The sequence below is a fragment of the Vicia villosa genome, linkage group LG5 (assembly GCF_029867415.1).
Source record: "Vicia villosa cultivar HV-30 ecotype Madison, WI linkage group LG5, Vvil1.0, whole genome shotgun sequence".
NCBI lineage: Eukaryota > Viridiplantae > Streptophyta > Magnoliopsida > Fabales > Fabaceae > Vicia > Vicia villosa.
Window position 1 is genome coordinate 144379529 of NC_081184.1, and position 18872 is coordinate 144398400.

Genomic DNA, 18872 nt, shown 5'->3' on the forward strand with positions numbered 1-18872 from the left:
GTTTTGTTTTAGCATTTTCGTTAGGCGAGGGGACTGCTCACTAAGCAAGTGTATCGGTCCCAATGCAGAATATGTTCTACTCGTTAGGCAAGAACATAGCTCGTTAAGCAAGATAGACAGTTTTTGAAGGAAATTACATTTTGTTTTCTCTCGCTGAGTGCTCGCTAAGCAAAGATTTTCGGAAAATTCTTAGGTGGACACATACCTAAGAAATTGTTTTACACACAACCAATCACATAATTTTAATTAATTAAAAAAACAAATACTGATTTTTCTCTCTCGTTTATAATCTCAACCACCCCATGAATCTAATTAAAAACAAAATTAAAATTAAAATAAATTTAAAAATACTCTTTTTTATTGGTTGTGCCTAAGAATGTGGATTTAGGGCCGTGTCCATGCAAGAATTTCTCAAGATTTTCCTGCTTGAAGCTCATTGAGTGAGAATGAGGAAAATGACCAGTTTTGAGCTTCTTCCTCGCCTCGCTAGGAGCTCGCTTAGTGAGGGATCCCAGGTTTTGTTTATTTTGTGAACTATTTGTATGGGTTTCGAATGTAATGTGCATGAATGGAATGATAATGTATATATTGTGCAGCCTTTCTGAATCTTAATTATTAGTACAAGCATAGTGACATACTAATTCAACCATGTGGATCCGTAATTAGTCGTACACTTTAAATTCCAATCGGGAAGGGTCGTAGTTAGCAATGGTGGGTTATGCACTAAATTAAACCGTGTATGGGTCATAATTAGTAGTGTGACTAAGTTCAAATGGAGTTGAAAGCTACTACAAAACGCGTAAACAACACACCATGGTCACCACGGTTCTTCGCTATCATATTATTTTTGTTTTTTGATTAAAAATTAATTGTCTTTAACAATGGTTGAGCAGCCAACCGTGGTAAAACCATAAAGCTTTCATGGGTTCGAACCTCAGCGCCATTAAATATATATATATATATATATATATATATATATATATATATATATATATATATATATATATATATATATATATATATATATATTATTCCTTTAATATTAAGGCGCGTCTTTTCTTTTTTATTTATTTTTATATAAAAAACGTAAAGGGATATGACTAGGTTGGTACATTCCACCGTTGTGATATATTAATAATAAATAAATACTTATCAATACTGATGGTAGATAACCGTTGTGAAATAATTTACCCATATATAAGCGAATTAACCCTTACTTATTGATAGAAGCATCGTTTCCTTCACATTGAAACCCTAGCACCCACTTTTTCTCTTCTTCTTCGCCATTAGCTGTGAATCTTGTGCTTCATACGTTAAGGTATTCTTCTTCTTATATCTTATTGTTAGATAGTTCATCATTATCTTGTTTGTTTCATGTTGTTTTTGTTGATTAATCATTCTCATTTTTTTTAGATTTGTCTTCACTACCTTAACGAAGACCATACTTTGGCTATGGTACATATTATTTGTGTAGCTATGGAAAAAGTACTAGAAGCATGAAGCTATGATGAAAACTTCATCACAAACAAGATGTTTTTTCTAATCTGTTGACAAATAAGTTTGAGTTTTCACATGTTGATAACTTTCATGGTTATTGTTGGACTCAACAAGAACAACACATTTTAGTTAATGAAGAAACAACAGCGGGGTAAAACTTCATCTAGTTTGAGATACAATGAGAAGACATATAAGAAGTATGAAGTTGTTGGGTAAGCTTATTCCTCCTTATACTTCTTTTTCATTGCTTCACAAACTAGATGAACTTCAGAATTGATTCCTGTTCCATGATTAGTTTCAATAAAAGGTGTGTCCTGAAAATTTACAATATATCTTTTTCAGTGCTCACAAATTTATAATATCCAATTTTGTTGTATGATGTTGCTTGAGTTTTTATATTCTATGTAGATTGTTTGTTTTAATAAAAGGTGAGTCCTAAAATGTATGTTTTTTTTTTATGTTGTTTTATGTATTTATCGTGTTGTTGTTGACAAATATTCTGATCAAAACAAGAACAAGACATTGCTAAGTCACGAGAAAAATGCTTCCTGTGACTTACCAATGTTTTATCCTTTAAATTCTTATATAGGTTGTCAATAAATAAAGTATAATTTATTATATGCTATGTGTATTTTTTTATTCATTAACATTTCATTGAAAATACATTCATTTAAATTGACATAGAAACTAATAATCTGAAAATTAAGTTATATTTGAAAATCAACTTATATAAATCAATGTTTTCGGATTACTTGCATCTCATCATTTATTTTACGTTCTTTAGCATTTAGATTGTGATTTAATGACCTGATTCCTTTAATACATCGATATCTTCTCATTGTCGTCGCTTATCATCGTGATTGTTATGATGATAAGTTATCATAACAATCACGATGATAAGCATCGACAATGAGGTAGACCCAGTCAATAAATTGATGTTGTTCAAATAAAACAAGAATCGAAGGAATCGATGCAATGATGGAATCATATCATTGAACCACATTTTATGTGTTAAAGAGCACGAAATGAATGGTGAGAGGCATGCAATTCAGAAAACAGTGGGTTGTTTAAGCTGGTTATCATAACAATCACGATGATAAGCATCGACAATGAGGTAGACCCAGTCAATAAATTGATGTTGTTCAAATTAAACAAGAATCGAAGGAAACGATGCAATGATGGAATCATACCATTGAACCACATTTTATGTGTTAAAGAGCACGAAATGAATGGTGAGAGGCATGCAATTCAGAAAACAGTGGGTTGTTTAAGCTGGTTATCAAGAATAATTTAATTTTCAAATTATTGATCTCACATTATTTATTCACACATGGGCTACGATGAAAGTCGCGGGTGATAATATTAATAATTAAATTTTGTATTACTCGTCAAGGATGCTACATAAGGACAGGTCAATAAAGTCTAACCCCAAAATTTTTCTAACTGCTTAAACACAAAAAGTTTAATTTGGTTTTCTGTTGTTTTACATTTTAAGCATTGACCATAAAATCAATATTCTGATAAACCAAACTTAAAATACTGAATGGTGTTTAAAATACAACTATTCCATGTGGAGACGATAAAAATTGCGTTTGCTATCTGCACTACATGGTCTCATCGAGATCTATGCCTCTCTTGATTATATAGTTTCACAATGGGTTTTGCTTTATTTCTTAAAACAATTAGTTTCAACCACTAAATTAGATGAAGGTTTGGGACAATTTCCTTTCATACCCCAATTTTTTACCCTAAGATCATACATCATTTGCATCTCAATCATTAATCAAGAGCTCCATCTTGAAGCTTTGTTTTGGTGTTGTGCTCACTTCATCTCTGAGGAGAACCATCAAGCACCCATATTTGTTTAATTTGTTTTATACTAATCAAAATCAACAAATATGCATTTTGTTTCTTTTGTTGGTGTTTTACAAGTAAAAGATCGATCCAGAGCCAAAGCAATTCAAAAAGAAAATTTTTTGAAAATTTTGCTGAGGAAATCGATTTCCATAGACAAAATTTGAAAAAAAAAGTGGTAATATGACATCATTTTGACACCTATCCCATTTTTTTTATTATTCTTTATCATCCCAATATTCCACATCATTAGCATAGTTAATTTCCTTCATAAACCCCATTTTAATCCCATTCTTACCAATTAAATTCAAATTAATCTCCAAGGGACAATTACCAATTTATCACTACCATCACTTCCCATTCTATAAATAGAGGCCTCCTCTCATTCATTTCACAAGCTTTTGATAGCCAAATCCAGCTTGGAAAATTTTCACTTGAAGCTTTTGAGAGCCAAAATCACTCTTGCAAATTCTCTTCCCATCCTTTCCCAAATCACTCAAAGCTCTCCCTCTCTAAAAATTCAGTGAGATTCACATTGAATCTCACTAATCTTTGAGCTAAACCTTCATCCAAACGCTTTTTCTTCATCCATTCTTGGTAGGTCAAGGCTTGTTGGTGTTTGTTCTGGAAGAAGTTGATTTCAATTGGTAATTTCTAGATCCACTTCCATGCTTCAAGATGTGATCCTTTGTTGATTATGTGTGTGTTGGAGCGGTAAAGCGGCAAGCAACAAAAGTTTTGGAAGTATTTATCCGGGAAATTATCGTGTCCACAGAGATTGGTGCTACTGAACTGCCGTTCGACGGATTCTTAGTTATGAGTTTGGTTTTGAATGAATTTAAATATGAAATGGAAAAGTAAATATCAACACAAAAAGAATACATTCTTCAAATAGAAGAAACTATCAAGTATTGCATATAATCTACTATTCACAAACTTAAACTTATCGACCAGTTGCACTCAGTCTACTATACTCCTTAAACCATTCACGTGTTGCCCGTTGTCGGCATTCGTATCCAAACACCTCCACGAGTTCTATCGTATGCTTAGTTGACGATTTCTCCACAAATCAAACATACGGTAGCTTACCGTGTTAAATTAAAATATTGCTCGATCGACGATCTCTCCACCAATCAAACAACCCGGTAGCATTACGAACCAACACAAAGTGAACATTAACTCTTCATCTATCTCTACAATCAAGAAGCTAATGATTATCTCTCCTAATCAAGATTTGTGAGGTCTATCTCTACAACAACACAAACTCCTAACATCAAGATGCAAAACAACCCACCAAACATAACCCAAACATCAAGATGTAAAAAATCAGGAAAAACAACAAGTTTATATTGTAAAGCAACTTTATACAACGCCATGGGCGACAAATATACATGAGATCAAAGTATATATATATAAAACCCACAAATGAAACCACAAAGAGAAGAAAAGAAGAAAAACCCAAATATCTCACGGTTTGTCGGCTCCGATTGATGAAGGATTCAACCCCGGATCATCCATTTGACAGCTCCAATGTGTTTTCTAGCATCTTTCCACTCAAAAAATGCTATTGGATGGATTGGAGCTCTAAAATATCCAACCATGCCCTAAAATATCTGATTTTCGCCTATTTATACAATTCTGGATCTGGTACAGCGCGCGTCGCGCGCAGGAGCGCGCATCACGCCCAACTCGCTGAGTTGAAAAAAAACAGCTTTTAGTAAAAATGGCGTAACTTGAGAACCGTAACTCTGATTTGCGCCCGGTTCGTAGCGTTGGAAAGCTTAATCAATTTCCCATCTAACAATGACAACATATCAACCAAATTGGTGATTTATTATTCTTTGGTTTTGAGCTTTATTCGCCGAATGAATTGATTCCGCCGCTCAAAATCACGCGTTTGAAGCTGTGTCTTCGCCACGTTATTGCTCATGCTCCAAATACGCCTCAATACCTACAAAATGAATAGAAAACTATCAAAAAGTATAAAAGTATATGAAAATACATCTATTCACAAAGTTACATATTTATACACAAAACGGGGTATTATTCGAACGGTATTAACAAAAAGTATCGATAAGTGCCACTATTTACAAACACAAAATAACTATATTTTGGCACTTAACAGTGTGCCACATTTTTTGTGTTACTTTGGTGCTATTTGTCGGTGATTTAATGGTATTTTTGTGCACAATGGTATCCAAGATCATAAGGTGTTTGATGATATGTTTGATCAAGGTTTTGCCCATTTTAATGCTGTTTTTTGAAAACTGCACTCAGGAAATCGATTTACTCCTGTAGGAAATCGATTTCCATGCTCTGTTTTGCGCCATATTTGAAAACTATGCGTAGGAAATCAATTTCCTACAGAGGTAAATCGATTTTCTGCAGGCAGAATGTAGTTTTTTGCCTTTTAACTTGTATTTTGATATCTCTTCTTATACTTTCTTCTTTTGATATTTTGTTTGAATTGCTAATTTAGAGGTCTAATTCCTCTTCAATTTCAATGGACTTAGGGTGTTGATAGGATGAAAATCCTAATCCACAATATTAAGTGATTGAACTTGAAGATGGGAAGGAACCTTTAATGTGATTCCATCTTTTTCTTCTTTTTTATTTTGGTCGATGAAAATCTTCGATATCATTGGAATTACTTTGAGTTCTTGATGAAGATTAGATTGTTACCTCTTTTCTTTTCGTGTGGCATCGCTTTTGGAAAATGATCTACATATCGTTTCTCTCGCATGCATTAGCACACAAATCGTTATTGACCGGCCTCGTTGTAGGGTGACTTCGATATAAGTTACTTGGTGGTTGCTTAACATAGCGCTACATTACTTGTCCCGAATCAGAAAAAGATAAAAATGGTAGAGATTGTATGCGATTAGTTTAAGACTTTTGAAAGCTTATCATATAGTTCCTTTGATTTTATCAATCTTCTAATGAGCTTTCATTGAATTTAAATCCGATTTCATCATTCACTCACCATCGATCTTCATTTACTAACTATTAACAATTAACTTTAACTTCCGCTCTTTACTATATTGTTCTTTATCTTTTTTACGCTTTATGTTTTATTTTATCATTTATCATTTATCATTCATCATCTTTATGTTTATGTCATTTTTTTCCTATGTCCATTTGGAATTATTATTTTTTATGTTTATGCTATTTTCTTTTTGTCCATTTGGACCATACTTTATTTTTATGCTTAAAACACTAATAATAAACTTGAATCTTTAAAATACTTAAGGCTCTTTGTGGACTATTGGTTACTATCCTGAGCATTTTGGAGATCTGAACCTCTGGGACTTAGCATTAGGATCCTTGCTACCTTGATACCTCTGGACATTGCTATCTTACTCTTATTCTGTTTGGAAGTCCTTAGATATTACTCCAAGGCGTTGGGTTGCTTACTTTTTGTGTATGCAGGTATTTTCTTGAAAATCCTTGATGGTTAATTCTAAGGCATTTTGATAATGAATTCATCTGTACACAGCCGTTACTCTGCCCGATTTTCGTCAAGAGCTTATAATGTATTCCAAAGGCTTGGTGCAAGTTGTGCTAAAGATAATCAAAATCATCTGGATCCCCAATTGGTATTATATTGGTTTAGTGTTGGTAGTCCAAAAGATGGGAAATCTACGTTGACTCTTAATGTCAAGTGTTGGCTTCTTATTTAGTTAGATCGTTATTTCCTTAGCTTTTATTTTATGCTCTAGGCTAGTCCCTTCATCTCCTCCCACTTCTTAGATTTTCAAAATCTTCTCCCTTTTTCCAAAACATTCTTATGTCTGTAAACTCTTTTAAAAAAATATTTCTTTAAAAATATCGTTTGCCCTTGTTGGCATTTCTTTCAAAGTTTAGACACGATTAATTGTTGTGGTGAGTTCTAATACCCTACGATCTTGATATTGATTTATATGATGGAACCTTTTCCACTTGAGAGAGCTAGTGGCATACTTGTTGATTTTATCCAAGTTGGAGACCTACTTTCATTTGTGATGCAAAGGATCCATATGTTCTCATGTTTAAGATCAATGGCTGAATATTCACTCCTATGATGATAAAGTGTCTATTCCTTTAAAAAACCTTTTTCCCTTTTAAGTGGAACTACATTAGCTCTGACTTCTCCATTGCACCTAGGAGGTATGTAGGCACAAGATGTAATGTCTTGCCGATCTTATTTTAAAAACAAACAAAACCCTTTTCTTTCGCACACAACATCTTTTTTACACAGATTTTCAAAAAGGTTCCTATGGAGTACCACATATATGAGGGGTGCTTAAAACCTTCCCCTTGTATAATCAACACCCGTAACTAAGATCTCTTTTTTTGTTGTTTTTTATTTCAAAAACTTCTTTTTGCGTTTATTTCGCTCTTTTCCTATTTCCTTTGGAAATAATAAAGCGCAGTGGCGACTTTCACTAAAATAATGAGTCAAGTCAACCAATGGCTTCGATCTCATATTTTTCCCCGCTACAGCTCCCAAGCATTATTTCTCTCAAAATGACTTAGAGCATCTTGAATTTCAAGAGATAAATGTTCGTTAATGAGAAATTTTCCCTGCTACAGTTCCCAAGCATTATTTCTCTTAAAATGAGTCAAGTCAACTAATTAACTTCCATTGCCTAAATTTGAGAAACAAAGTCCATAAACGTACATACCTCCCTAAGGGAGTGTCAAATTATAACTCCATTAGAGGTATCTACAACAACATTTTGGATTGGATGATATTTTATGGTCCTCTATTTCTTGGGAAAATCCTGATGATCATCACTTGATTTTTCGTTTAAATTATCCTTTATTTGACTTTGGTATTTTCTTGATCTTTCACTTGAGCTTTATCTTGGTCTTGTCTTATAAATATGATTTCTCCAAAATATCTGCACAATCAATCCACATTTACCTCTACAACACACATGGGGTTAGTTCAACAAAGGTAATGCATATGAATTCTTCAATAGTCACGACCCTTTTTATAATAATTTTTTTTATAGAGAAAACATTTTCCTAGTTTTAAGTTAACATTGTCACATTATTTATGTGATACTAAGTAAATTGTGTTATAAACATTTAATTTTCAAAATAGTTCAACAGTAAATTTAGGGTTTTTACCAATAGTTCATGCCCAAACAATTTTACCTTTGTTGCTACTATATGAAGAAGTTTCTCTTCTTGTAGGAGTAAATAAGAGAAAACATGTATATCTTCTATCATATGATTTGATAGCCACTATCATATTTTGAGTTCGAGCTATCATGTATATCAACATCATAATTTAACTTTTTGACCTATCCCAAAATTTTTTGGGTCCTTTAGTGTTAGTAGGTTTAAGTTGGCTCAATTCATTTGACTTTAATCTTGTTGTCAAAATAAAAGTAAGTGTCTTTTACCATCTCAACAAAGACTAGTTATGTTTCAAATACCACATTCTCTTCTTAATGAATTTCCTAAACCCCTATTTATAGAGCACGCCTACTTTCTTATCCACTATGTTTTGTCAACTCATCATGCAAGTTGTCTTTATCGCCTATCCTCACTAAGCACACCTCCACTTAGCAAGCAAACCTAGATTGTCAATGAAGTAACTTAGCTTGAAATTCATGAATAGCCATACCTCGTTTAGCGAGGTTGGTATTGGGCTAAGCAAGATTTCTTGCTTATCCTTAAAGTTACTTAGCTTTTAAGTCTTCTTTTGTTGCCATATCTTGCCAAGATTCCAGCGCTTTGAGAAGGTTGTTAGCAAGAATGTCAGGATGCGAGAGTATCAAGGTGTCGAGGCCTCTAACACCAGGGGTACGGAGTTTAAAGAAAGACTTGGTTCAGGGTGGGTTGATAAGTGTTCGTTTGTCGACGTAATGATGAATAGGAAGGAATCCACTTTGCTTAAAGGAGAAGCCTCTTTCTCCAAAACCTTCTCGATGGAAACGGAAATTGAAGACCTTAGTAGGTATGGGAGAGATTACACTGGGGTTTTGAGGGATCCGGCGATGGCTTCTGAGATGAAAAGACTGTTCATTGAAGAAGGAATTTTTACCATCAGAGTTACGACTTTAGGACCAAACCTATGTTTGCTTGAAGACATAGTCCATGGCGAGGTTGAGCTATTCATTGAAGAACGAAGAGCATGGTGGGAGCAGTGGTTTCGTAGCTTAAGGTTGTGGAAACCTTCCGACATAGACTCCGAGAGACTAGTTTGGATTACGGTGTCGGGCATCCCGTGTCATGCGTGGGGTATCAAGCTTTTCAAGCTTTTATCAGAACCCTTTGGAACTTTCGTAAAGTGTGATGACCAAACTCTTTCTAGGGTTAGGATGGATGAGACCAAACTCTTCTTAATGAATTGCCTAAACCCCTATTTATAGAGCAAGCCTACTTTCTTATCCATTATGTTTTGTCAACTCATCATGCAAGTTGTCTTTATCGCCTATCCTCACTAAGCGCACCTCCACTTAGCAAGCAAACCTAGCTTGTCAATGAAGTAACTTAGCTTGAAATTGATGAATAACCATACCTCGTTTAGCGAGGTTGATATTGGGCTAAGCAAGATTTCTTGCTTATCCTTGAAGTTACTTAGCTTTTAAGTCTTCTTTTGTTGCCATATCTTGCTTAGCGAGACATTATTCATGGCTTAGCGTACTTAGCTCTTTTTACATGAACATAATGAATACACAATTAAATATTTCACGCAAGTGTTTTATCGTGTTTTACTGATAAATTAAGGATTTTTTTCATTGATTTCTTGCAAAATAAGTTAATAAGTATTTTTGTATTTTTTTCTTATTTTTGACATTTATCAACTCTTTCCAACTTATTTTTCTGTTTGTCTTCAAACAAAATCAATTCAACTGGTTCATAAATTTTCAAAATGCATAGTACATGTGAGGTTACAAGACGTAATCAAGAAGTTTTTTAAAGAGTTTTGAAGTAGGTGATCCGCTGTTGTGTACGGATCAAAACGAGTAATTTTAAAAACTAATAGCAACAATGACTTGAGTCGTATCACAAAGATTCTTGTATTAATATTAACCTAGTGCAATCGATTAGGGGTGTTTGTGGTTTAAGGATCAATTTAGAAAATTGTGCAAATAAGTGATTATAAAAATAAGCTAAAAAGTTAATTTGCTGATTCGGTTCCTGCCTATCATCGATTAATGTAATTCCAATCTCCTAAGCAGAATTACTATTCCTATTCGATTACAAATTCATTGACAAGTGCAATTTGTATTGTGTGATGTAAAATCCTATTAACCGAACTAAGCAAACACAATAATGAATTAAGCAAACGATGACGTGATTATAGCTAAAGGTCATACAAACATCAAATTAAATTAACATACTCTATAAAATTTGGATTAAGCAAGCAAGAATCATAGAATAAAATTGAGAGGAATAAAAACTGAATTGAAATTATTATAACCTCAAGGTGTCAGGACCTGAATTCGGCAAATCAACAAATGAAATTAGTTGTCCATGAATTTTCGTACAAAGCTTCCAAATTATTTTGTGAACAGTAAAATTTGAAGAAGATGAACGGTAGCTACATCTCCTAGGTATAGGAAAACATATAATTTTGGGTTCTAACCCAAGTGGGTCGAAAAACATAACAAACCCGGCCCAAAACTAATTTTTTGCTAAGTCTAGATCTTCAACGAATTATTTGAGGCTTCTATAGTCCGAATTAGATTTTGCCTTCAACATGAAACTTGTAGCTCTTTCTCTTAGCTTTCCATGCATATCAGAACTCGCAAAACGACATCCCATAACTACAATTATGATTTTCATAGTAAAAACTGTTTATGCTGAAAATAAAATACAAAAATAAATTAAGAGTAAAATATCATTCAAAACTCCAGTCATATAAATCATTCAAAACTTTTAAAATATCATAGGTGTTTTGGAGTGTAGGCTCAATTTTGACCTCCTTTTGTATTCCACCCTCTATAGAGAATCATAACATGTCCTAAGGTCATTAGAAATAAGGTTAGTTTTGCAGAGATCCTTGCTAAGCTAGGAAATTCTCACTAAGTGAGTTTGTAGGAGCAAAACTCGCTTAGCACACATTATAGCTCACCTAGCGAGTTTCTTGCAACTTCTATGATTAACAATTGTACTTGTTCAAATTCAACACACATTCATAGAAAACGCACATACATTCATCATTAATGATGTCCCAACATATACTCAGATGTTTGGAAACTTGGACATAATCATGTACCAAATACAAAATAATCAACATGTCCAAGTTCCTCTTGTCCATGGCATTGTTAATAAAATACATAAAATGCACATAAATTATTGAATAGATAATAAGATTAAACTGTGAAACAATGAAACAAAGAAAATAAAGTTTCACATTAACGGTGGTCAAGTTGTGGCAACAGTCTAGTCATCATCCTCTTCTTCTTCTTCAACATTTTCTATGCATTCTTCTTCCTATTCATCTCGACTTTCTTTCTCTTCTTGTTCCACCTCCTTTTTAGCTTCAGGATTACCTCCACGCGCCTCATCCCTTAATTTTTGGATAAAATGGTATGTCCATGTGTTACTTTTAGCAATAGCAGGGTAATGGGTACAACCCCAACTCTAACTTTTATAAATAAAACAAGATAGAATTCAGCACAGTTAATAAACAAACATGGAGAGAAAGGACCTCCACGTCTAATACCAAGACTAATGGTTGAGTACATGAAGGACATAATATCAGATAAAGTTGAGAACCATCGTAGTTTATCAATTTCATATGTCATAGATCATTGACATTCCCTCCACTTCTATGTAAACAAATGCACATTTTAATTGTCTTGTTAATTAAATTAAACACAAAACATCAATTAACATATAACCCATGTTAATAAATCTTTAAATTTTTTATTAAAATTTATTTTATTACATAATTATACTCACATTATACTTACGAAAGCAATTATAGTTGATTCAATGACAACATCAAAGCAATTAGTATATTTAAAAAAAAAACTTCACTTTAGAGCCACTAAGATGTTCCTTGACATCATTTATGTAATTGTGGTTTTATTAAGATAACAAATGAAAAGAATATGAGAGGTGTAATAAGTAAGAATTAAAAAAAAAATTATCGTTGATGTGCCAATAATCCATCTAATTTAGACTAAAGTTCGTAGCATTGACAACATAGGCCAAGAAAATGAAAGCATATCCTATACCAATAAAAATAGAACCAGTTTATATAATCGAGTTATTGAAACAAAATTGATTTTATTTTCATTAGCATGGGCTATTCTTTCATCCTCTTGGGTTATGCTGTCAATGACATGGGCTTTAGCCCAACTTGGATGGATTGTTGGTCCAGCAACCATCATTCTTTTTTTCAAATATTACTAATTACACTTATCATCTTCTCTTCATATGTTGTCTTAATGAAAATCACAATTACACTAATGCTCTTATAGAACATCTTGGAGTCTTAAAAGTGAAGTTTTTTAATTTTATAAATAAGCTGGAATATTTTACATGATCCATGTCATGTTAAGTGGAATATTTTACATGATTTCATTTGGTGTTATTCACATACACAACCATATGAGATAATCTAATAAGATCCTATATTAACGAAATTTGTTACTGTTAGAAAAAAAATTGTTTGCAAATTTTAAAATGGTATAAGTGTTTATATTATTGTTGGACAAATTTTTAGAAAAACAATATTAAATTGTAATTGATTAATAGGGTAAAAAATTTAAACACCCTCAATTAAATCTAAAGAGTATATCCCATAGACTGTATACTTGATCTAAACATAGAACACCAAGAAAAATAAAATAAAATGATAAAAATTAAAGAGAAGGGAGACATACTTTTGCATCACCTAAGTGTGTTTGGCATTATATTTTGAAGGCTTGACATATCCCATAATCTTTAAAACTCTAGTTTACACTTGTTTCTTTAACATATTTTTCATAGTCTCCTCCACTCTCTTTTTCAACTCTTTTTCAATGATCCTCACTCTTTCCATAGCAGAGCCATGCCAAAAGTTTCCATCCAAATATAACAAACGATAAATTGTCACTTTGGAGTCCCTATTTCAGAAGGAACAAAGAAATTATCATATATGTTAGTTAAATCAACAATAATTAACTGTTGCTAGTTTTTAAAAATAGAGAAAATAAAAAAGAAAAATAATACTCTCAAATTCTCATAAAAACTTAACATATTCTCAATGTTCAACAATGACAAGCATCTCAAAAAATTGTCCAGAAATTATTTACTTATTACATAATAATCAAAGAAAACTTTAACAACAAAGACATAAAATCATAACTTACCCATTAGCCACCAATAACAAACACTACAAAATTTAGCATGAGAGCTACAACATTAACTGGAACTAGAATATATAATATAGAAAATAAAAGTGATATTACATCTATCACAATATTAAACTATAGAATTCAAGATTTATCAGAGAAATTGATAGAAAAGATAAGTAAATTACCATGTCCTTTAACAAAAACACAATAACTACATCACTGCCCCATCACAGTTCAATATAAACCAATTATCATCTAATGGAATCCATTTACAGCATCGTTGAATTGAAGCCTATACAAATGTATCCAGCAATTGAAGCACCCACTGTTCTTATAGTGATGGTGATGATCAACCGATTAAGTAACAACTTTAGGTTATCATGGGTGAGAACGAGTTGGACAACCGGTTCTCGTGGAGGAACGAGTTTATAGGGCATGGAAGAATGAGTTTCTAGGGCGTGAAGGAACGACAAGTAATATTAATAATTAATAATAATAAGAAAAACTTTTTATACGTCTGGTAATGTTTTGTTTAATTTAATTTTCATTTTTTGTTTAAGAGTAAAAAAGTTTATAGAATAAGAAATAAGTAAAACTCAGTTTTGTTTTTTGAATATATCAAATATTGTGTAAATATAAAATACCCCCACATCTACAAACTGTCTTTATAAAATTATTTTTGTTTTTATTTATTGTGTTCATTCTATTTTTTAAAATTATTTTATTATTCAGCTACTATTAAAACAATTAATAACTTATTTTCAACATCCACCATTTCTTTTATTTTTTGTATTTTTTATTGTTTAAATGACAATTTATTTCTTATACAACAATGTGTATCAAAGACCTGAACCATGGTTTTAAATTGCGGTCCGCAACCGCAATTGCACCCGCAATATTGCGGATGCGGTTGCTTCCGCAACCGCATCGGACCGCAATTGCGATGTGATTTTAAAATCTCACTTTCGGATACATTAGAAATCCCATCGGACAATTTTAATCATGTTTTTTTAAGTATTTTCATCAAAAATCAATATATTAGCATTCTAAAACTTAATTTACTTCTATATAATGAAAAAACGTAACATTAAGTGTTTTTCAATATAATATTTTAAACACTTCCTTATAAGAATTCACGCCGCAACGGCCACAATGCGCATCGCAACAAACGCAATAACTGCAATCGCAACATCCGCATCCGCATCCGCATCCGCATCCGCTAGTTATGTCATAAGAGAGTAAAAAATATTCACCTTTCTTTTTTTTATATACAAGAAAGCTAAGTCCAAAAAAATAGAAAAAATATATCTTGAGAAACCTCTTCTTTAAGCTCCATGATGACCTCTAATTAATCCTCCACATCCTTCTCGACCCCCACCCCCCCCTCTCCTTTAAGTGTCTTGTTTGTGTCCAGCCTAACTCATTCGTTGTTTAGAGGTGTCCATCCAAGTTTGTGTGTTGCACTTTGTCTGTTGATGACTTTATCATACAAGTTTAAACTCATATGATAATTTTTCACTTTCAGCCTTATGTCTTTATAAAGGTTGGCTGGAAAAATATAATCCTCCACATGCTCCCTTTATTCCTCCAAAACTAAATAGTGTGACAAGAAGTTGCCCAAACATCTTGCCAATTTTCTTGGTCTCTCCTACTTAAGTTGTTCTACTAATTGAAATCAATCCAGTCTTGATTCCAAAACTAAATAGTGTGACAAGAAGTTGCCCAAACATCATAATAGTTATATTTCACAAGTGTAATTCAAACATGTCTAGCAATTTTGCAGTCTCGCATGGCATGAATTATAGTTTCAACCATACAATCACAATTCGTACATAAAATCTCTTTTAGATTCGATTGGTGTAACAATTGATTGGTTTTTACCCTCTTATATGGATGGTGCAATTGAATTTGTACAATTGATTGGTTTTTAAACCTCTTATATGGATGAATTGCTATCAATTTTTCTTTCATTTCCCACAGGAGGAACCTTTCTAAGCCAAACTAGGGTTCTATGTCTTTTGTGATCAACCAACACAAATACTTTCATATTCTCTAAAGCTTTAGAAGAGCCTTCCATCATACTTGATAAAATATCACCACTACGAATTCAAAAGGGATACGTAGACATTAGGTCGCGGGATCTAAGCGAGCACAAGTATTTAAAAACTTTGTTTTTCCCGTATTTTCTTTTTCTTTCTTATGCATGCATTCCCTTTTAGCATTAAGCTTTAGACTCATAGTTTACACCCTTAAATTAGACAATAACAAAAGTGGATCCTGTATAATACTACGGACGCGAAGGGTGCTAATACTTTCCCCTTGCGTAACCGACTTCCTTATCCTTTTTTTTGGTCATGAGACCTTGCTTTTTCTCTGATAAGTTTTCTTCGGTGTTTTCCTTTCCCTTCTTGTAGGATAAATAAATAATCGATAACGACTTCATTATTTTAATTTCTCCAATTGCTTCAGGTTTGGCGTAAGATACATAGAGTCGTTGGATGAACATTAATGGTTGAGATGAAGACGAAATCTTGCTTTTTTCAGCGCTTTGGTACGAGGGTTTATATTTTTCACCAACTAATGAATCGTGTTAGTTAGATTGAAGCTCTAAATTATACCGATTTTATTGAACCTTTGGTTAGCGTTGAACAAAATTATACTAAATAAATATATTATTGTTATTATTGAAAAAGAGTTAGTTGACCTAATAGATTACAAGTTTGTTAATTAAATAAAAAAAACTAATTAGATTAATTAATTATATTTTACTAAATCAGTTTGTTAGCTGCAAACAGACCGATAAAAGCTATAAAGAGCAATTTTTTAAAATCAGACTATAGATCGAACTAATAAGATTTTTGATTTAAGGTTTAATTGGTTCAACCAATTAAATCTTAGGTTAAACCGTTTAATAAATAAACTAATAATATGAAATTAATTTTTGATAGATATGTCATACATAATTATATATTTATAATTTAATAAAATAAATATTTTAAAAATCAATTACAAATTTAATACAACAATATTGTTAGTCAAAATATAGTCCTACACTTCATTCAACCTTCATTAAAGAATAATTTAAACAAATTACAAAATTATAATAAAATAAGTTAAACTGATTCAAACCATAATAATTAAAATAAAGTTCGAATAGTTAAGAATACATAAAATTAAAATATAAAATACAAAAAATAAACAATATAATACACTTAATTATACAACAAAAAATAAATAAATTTGAGTTGAACTACGACAATAATATAATAGAGTGTGGTCGAAAGAAAAATAACTGAATGAAAAAATTTAAAAATTTGTATGTTTGAAATAAAAACACGGAATTCATTTTTGTGATTGGATAATGTATGTTAAGTTTTGATAATTACATATTAAATTTATAAAAAAAAGTTTAAAAAATGGTCAATTTGATGTAATTTTTTTTAAATCTGACAGTTTTACAAAATCGGTTTTAATTCTATGATTTTAATGATTTTGGATAGTTCAATCCAATTTTTTTAAATCTTACCAAATTTATGTTTTTATTCACGGTTCAACCGATTGATTGAACCAAATTTTAAAAGATTGATAAGGAGTAGTTCTTGCTTGTACGTAATAAACACTTACTCGTCTCCTTATAATTCAGTACAATATTCCCTCTTCAAATAAAAGGACAAATTAAGCGGTGGTGGATCATGTTGTCTTTCTCCAAATGGCAACTTACAAGCGTTGTCTGTGCACACGTTGCAGCTTGCATGTTAATCAAACTCATTGTTCTCACCCTCTCTAATAGTAAATTTCCTTTTCGGTCCATATTTGCACACTCACATGCTTCTTTATCTTCGGCTCGACACGTCATATAAGCATGTTTCCATGCAATTCCTTATATAAGAACATCATAAGAATCATTCACAGTCACTTCACTTTTCATCTAAACCACTACTGCATACTATTTGTGTTATAACTTGTCATCATGGAGAGGAAAACACTCAGCTTTTTGTTCTTGCTCGTCCTTCTCTTAGCAGCGGGTAAATGCAATATATATTGTTATTCTTCTTCCTTTTTCAAATAGTACGTGTTTGATCATTTGGAACACTTATCTGTGTTGTATGGTTAATGAATTACAGATGTTTCGGTGAAGCCAGCAGAGGCGTTATTAGGCCGCTGTAAGGTTAAGAGCAGCAAGTTTAACGGACCATGCTTGACGGACACACACTGTTCAACGGTATGCAGGGGAGAAGGTTACAAAGGTGGTGATTGTCACGGCTTACGTCGCCGCTGTATGTGTCTTTGTTAGTTCAACAATACCCATGCAATGCAATATCCATCGTCTAATCACTCCTTCAGTGGTCATAAATAAATATTCCAGCCATGGTTTTATCATAAATAAATATTCTAGCTACGGTCTTATAAAAATATGATGCTTAAGTATGTTCAGTTTAATGTGTAATGGATATTATGAACGTTGTGTTGTAATAATATGGTGCCAATAAATTTGGGATATGGATTTTCTTCCTGTCCAAAATTTGGTATATCTCCTAGTATCAGTTTCCTTTTATTGCATTTGGTTTGGACTAGATAAAGGAAATATGTTATTTGACATAGATAAATGCCTAAAAAGTATTTTAATTTTCCTAAATTATTAATTCGGAATGAGTTATGCAAGGCTTCTTTGATGGATTTGAACTCATTCAAATCATTACTTGCTAACATTACATAATCCATATATACTAATAGAATAGTGTAAGATGAATAATTAGACTTGACAAGTTTCAAATCATTACTTGCTAACATTACATAATCCATATATACTAATAGAATAGTGTAAGATGAATAATTAGACTTGACAGTAAATAGTGATCTATTCCGGCTTGTATTTAATGATGGTCTATGATAAAATTGGTAAGCCTTTCTTGCCATCTCATGTTAGCTTGTTTAAGCCCATATAGGGATTTGACAAGTTTACATACTTGGTTTGGTTTAAATGTACTAACATCATCAGGAGGCACCATTATTTATTTTACGAACATCATCAGGAGGCACCATTATTTATACATATTCTTGGAGTTCATCATACAAAAATACATTGTTTATGTAAATGTCAATGGTTGAGTGGTGCCAAAGCTATGACAATTCTAAGTTCTAAAATAGTAAGCTTGCAAATTGGTACGTAGGTATCAAAGTAATGAAGAAGAAGTTAAATTTGCTTATAAACTTTAGCTACTAGTTTAGCTT

The 18872-nt window shown here is 32.2% G+C and overlaps 1 protein-coding gene and 1 long non-coding RNA gene across 5 annotated transcripts in view; one reads left to right on the forward strand and one right to left on the reverse strand.

The window, feature by feature from the left end:
- The window catches only part of LOC131602936 (defensin-like protein 2), a 64371-nt gene extending 46200 nt beyond the window's left edge, over window positions 1-18171 (forward strand). Inside the window, exons 1-2 of one of the 2 annotated variants that reach the window (XM_058875164.1) lie at window positions 17507-17665; window positions 17765-18171. In XM_058875164.1, coding sequence (XP_058731147.1) covers window positions 17611-17665; window positions 17765-17934 — 225 coding nt within the window. In that variant the 5' untranslated portion in view covers window positions 17507-17610 and the 3' untranslated portion in view covers window positions 17935-18171. Of the gene's footprint in view, window positions 1-17506; window positions 17666-17764 lie in introns of those variants that run through there. The other variant, XM_058875165.1, reaches the window with a different exon arrangement.
- Window positions 11533-14091, reverse strand: LOC131602937 (uncharacterized). Of its 3 annotated transcripts, none has more exons than XR_009284187.1 (3): window positions 13826-14091; window positions 13188-13409; window positions 11533-11863 (listed from the first exon to the last, which is right to left on the reverse strand). It is a non-coding gene; the product is annotated as an uncharacterized LOC131602937 (long non-coding RNA). The 3 variants fall into 3 exon arrangements; XR_009284189.1 differs by having other exon boundaries at window positions 11533-11937; XR_009284188.1 differs by having other exon boundaries at window positions 11533-11941.
- Window positions 18172-18872: the final 701 nt, after the last annotated feature.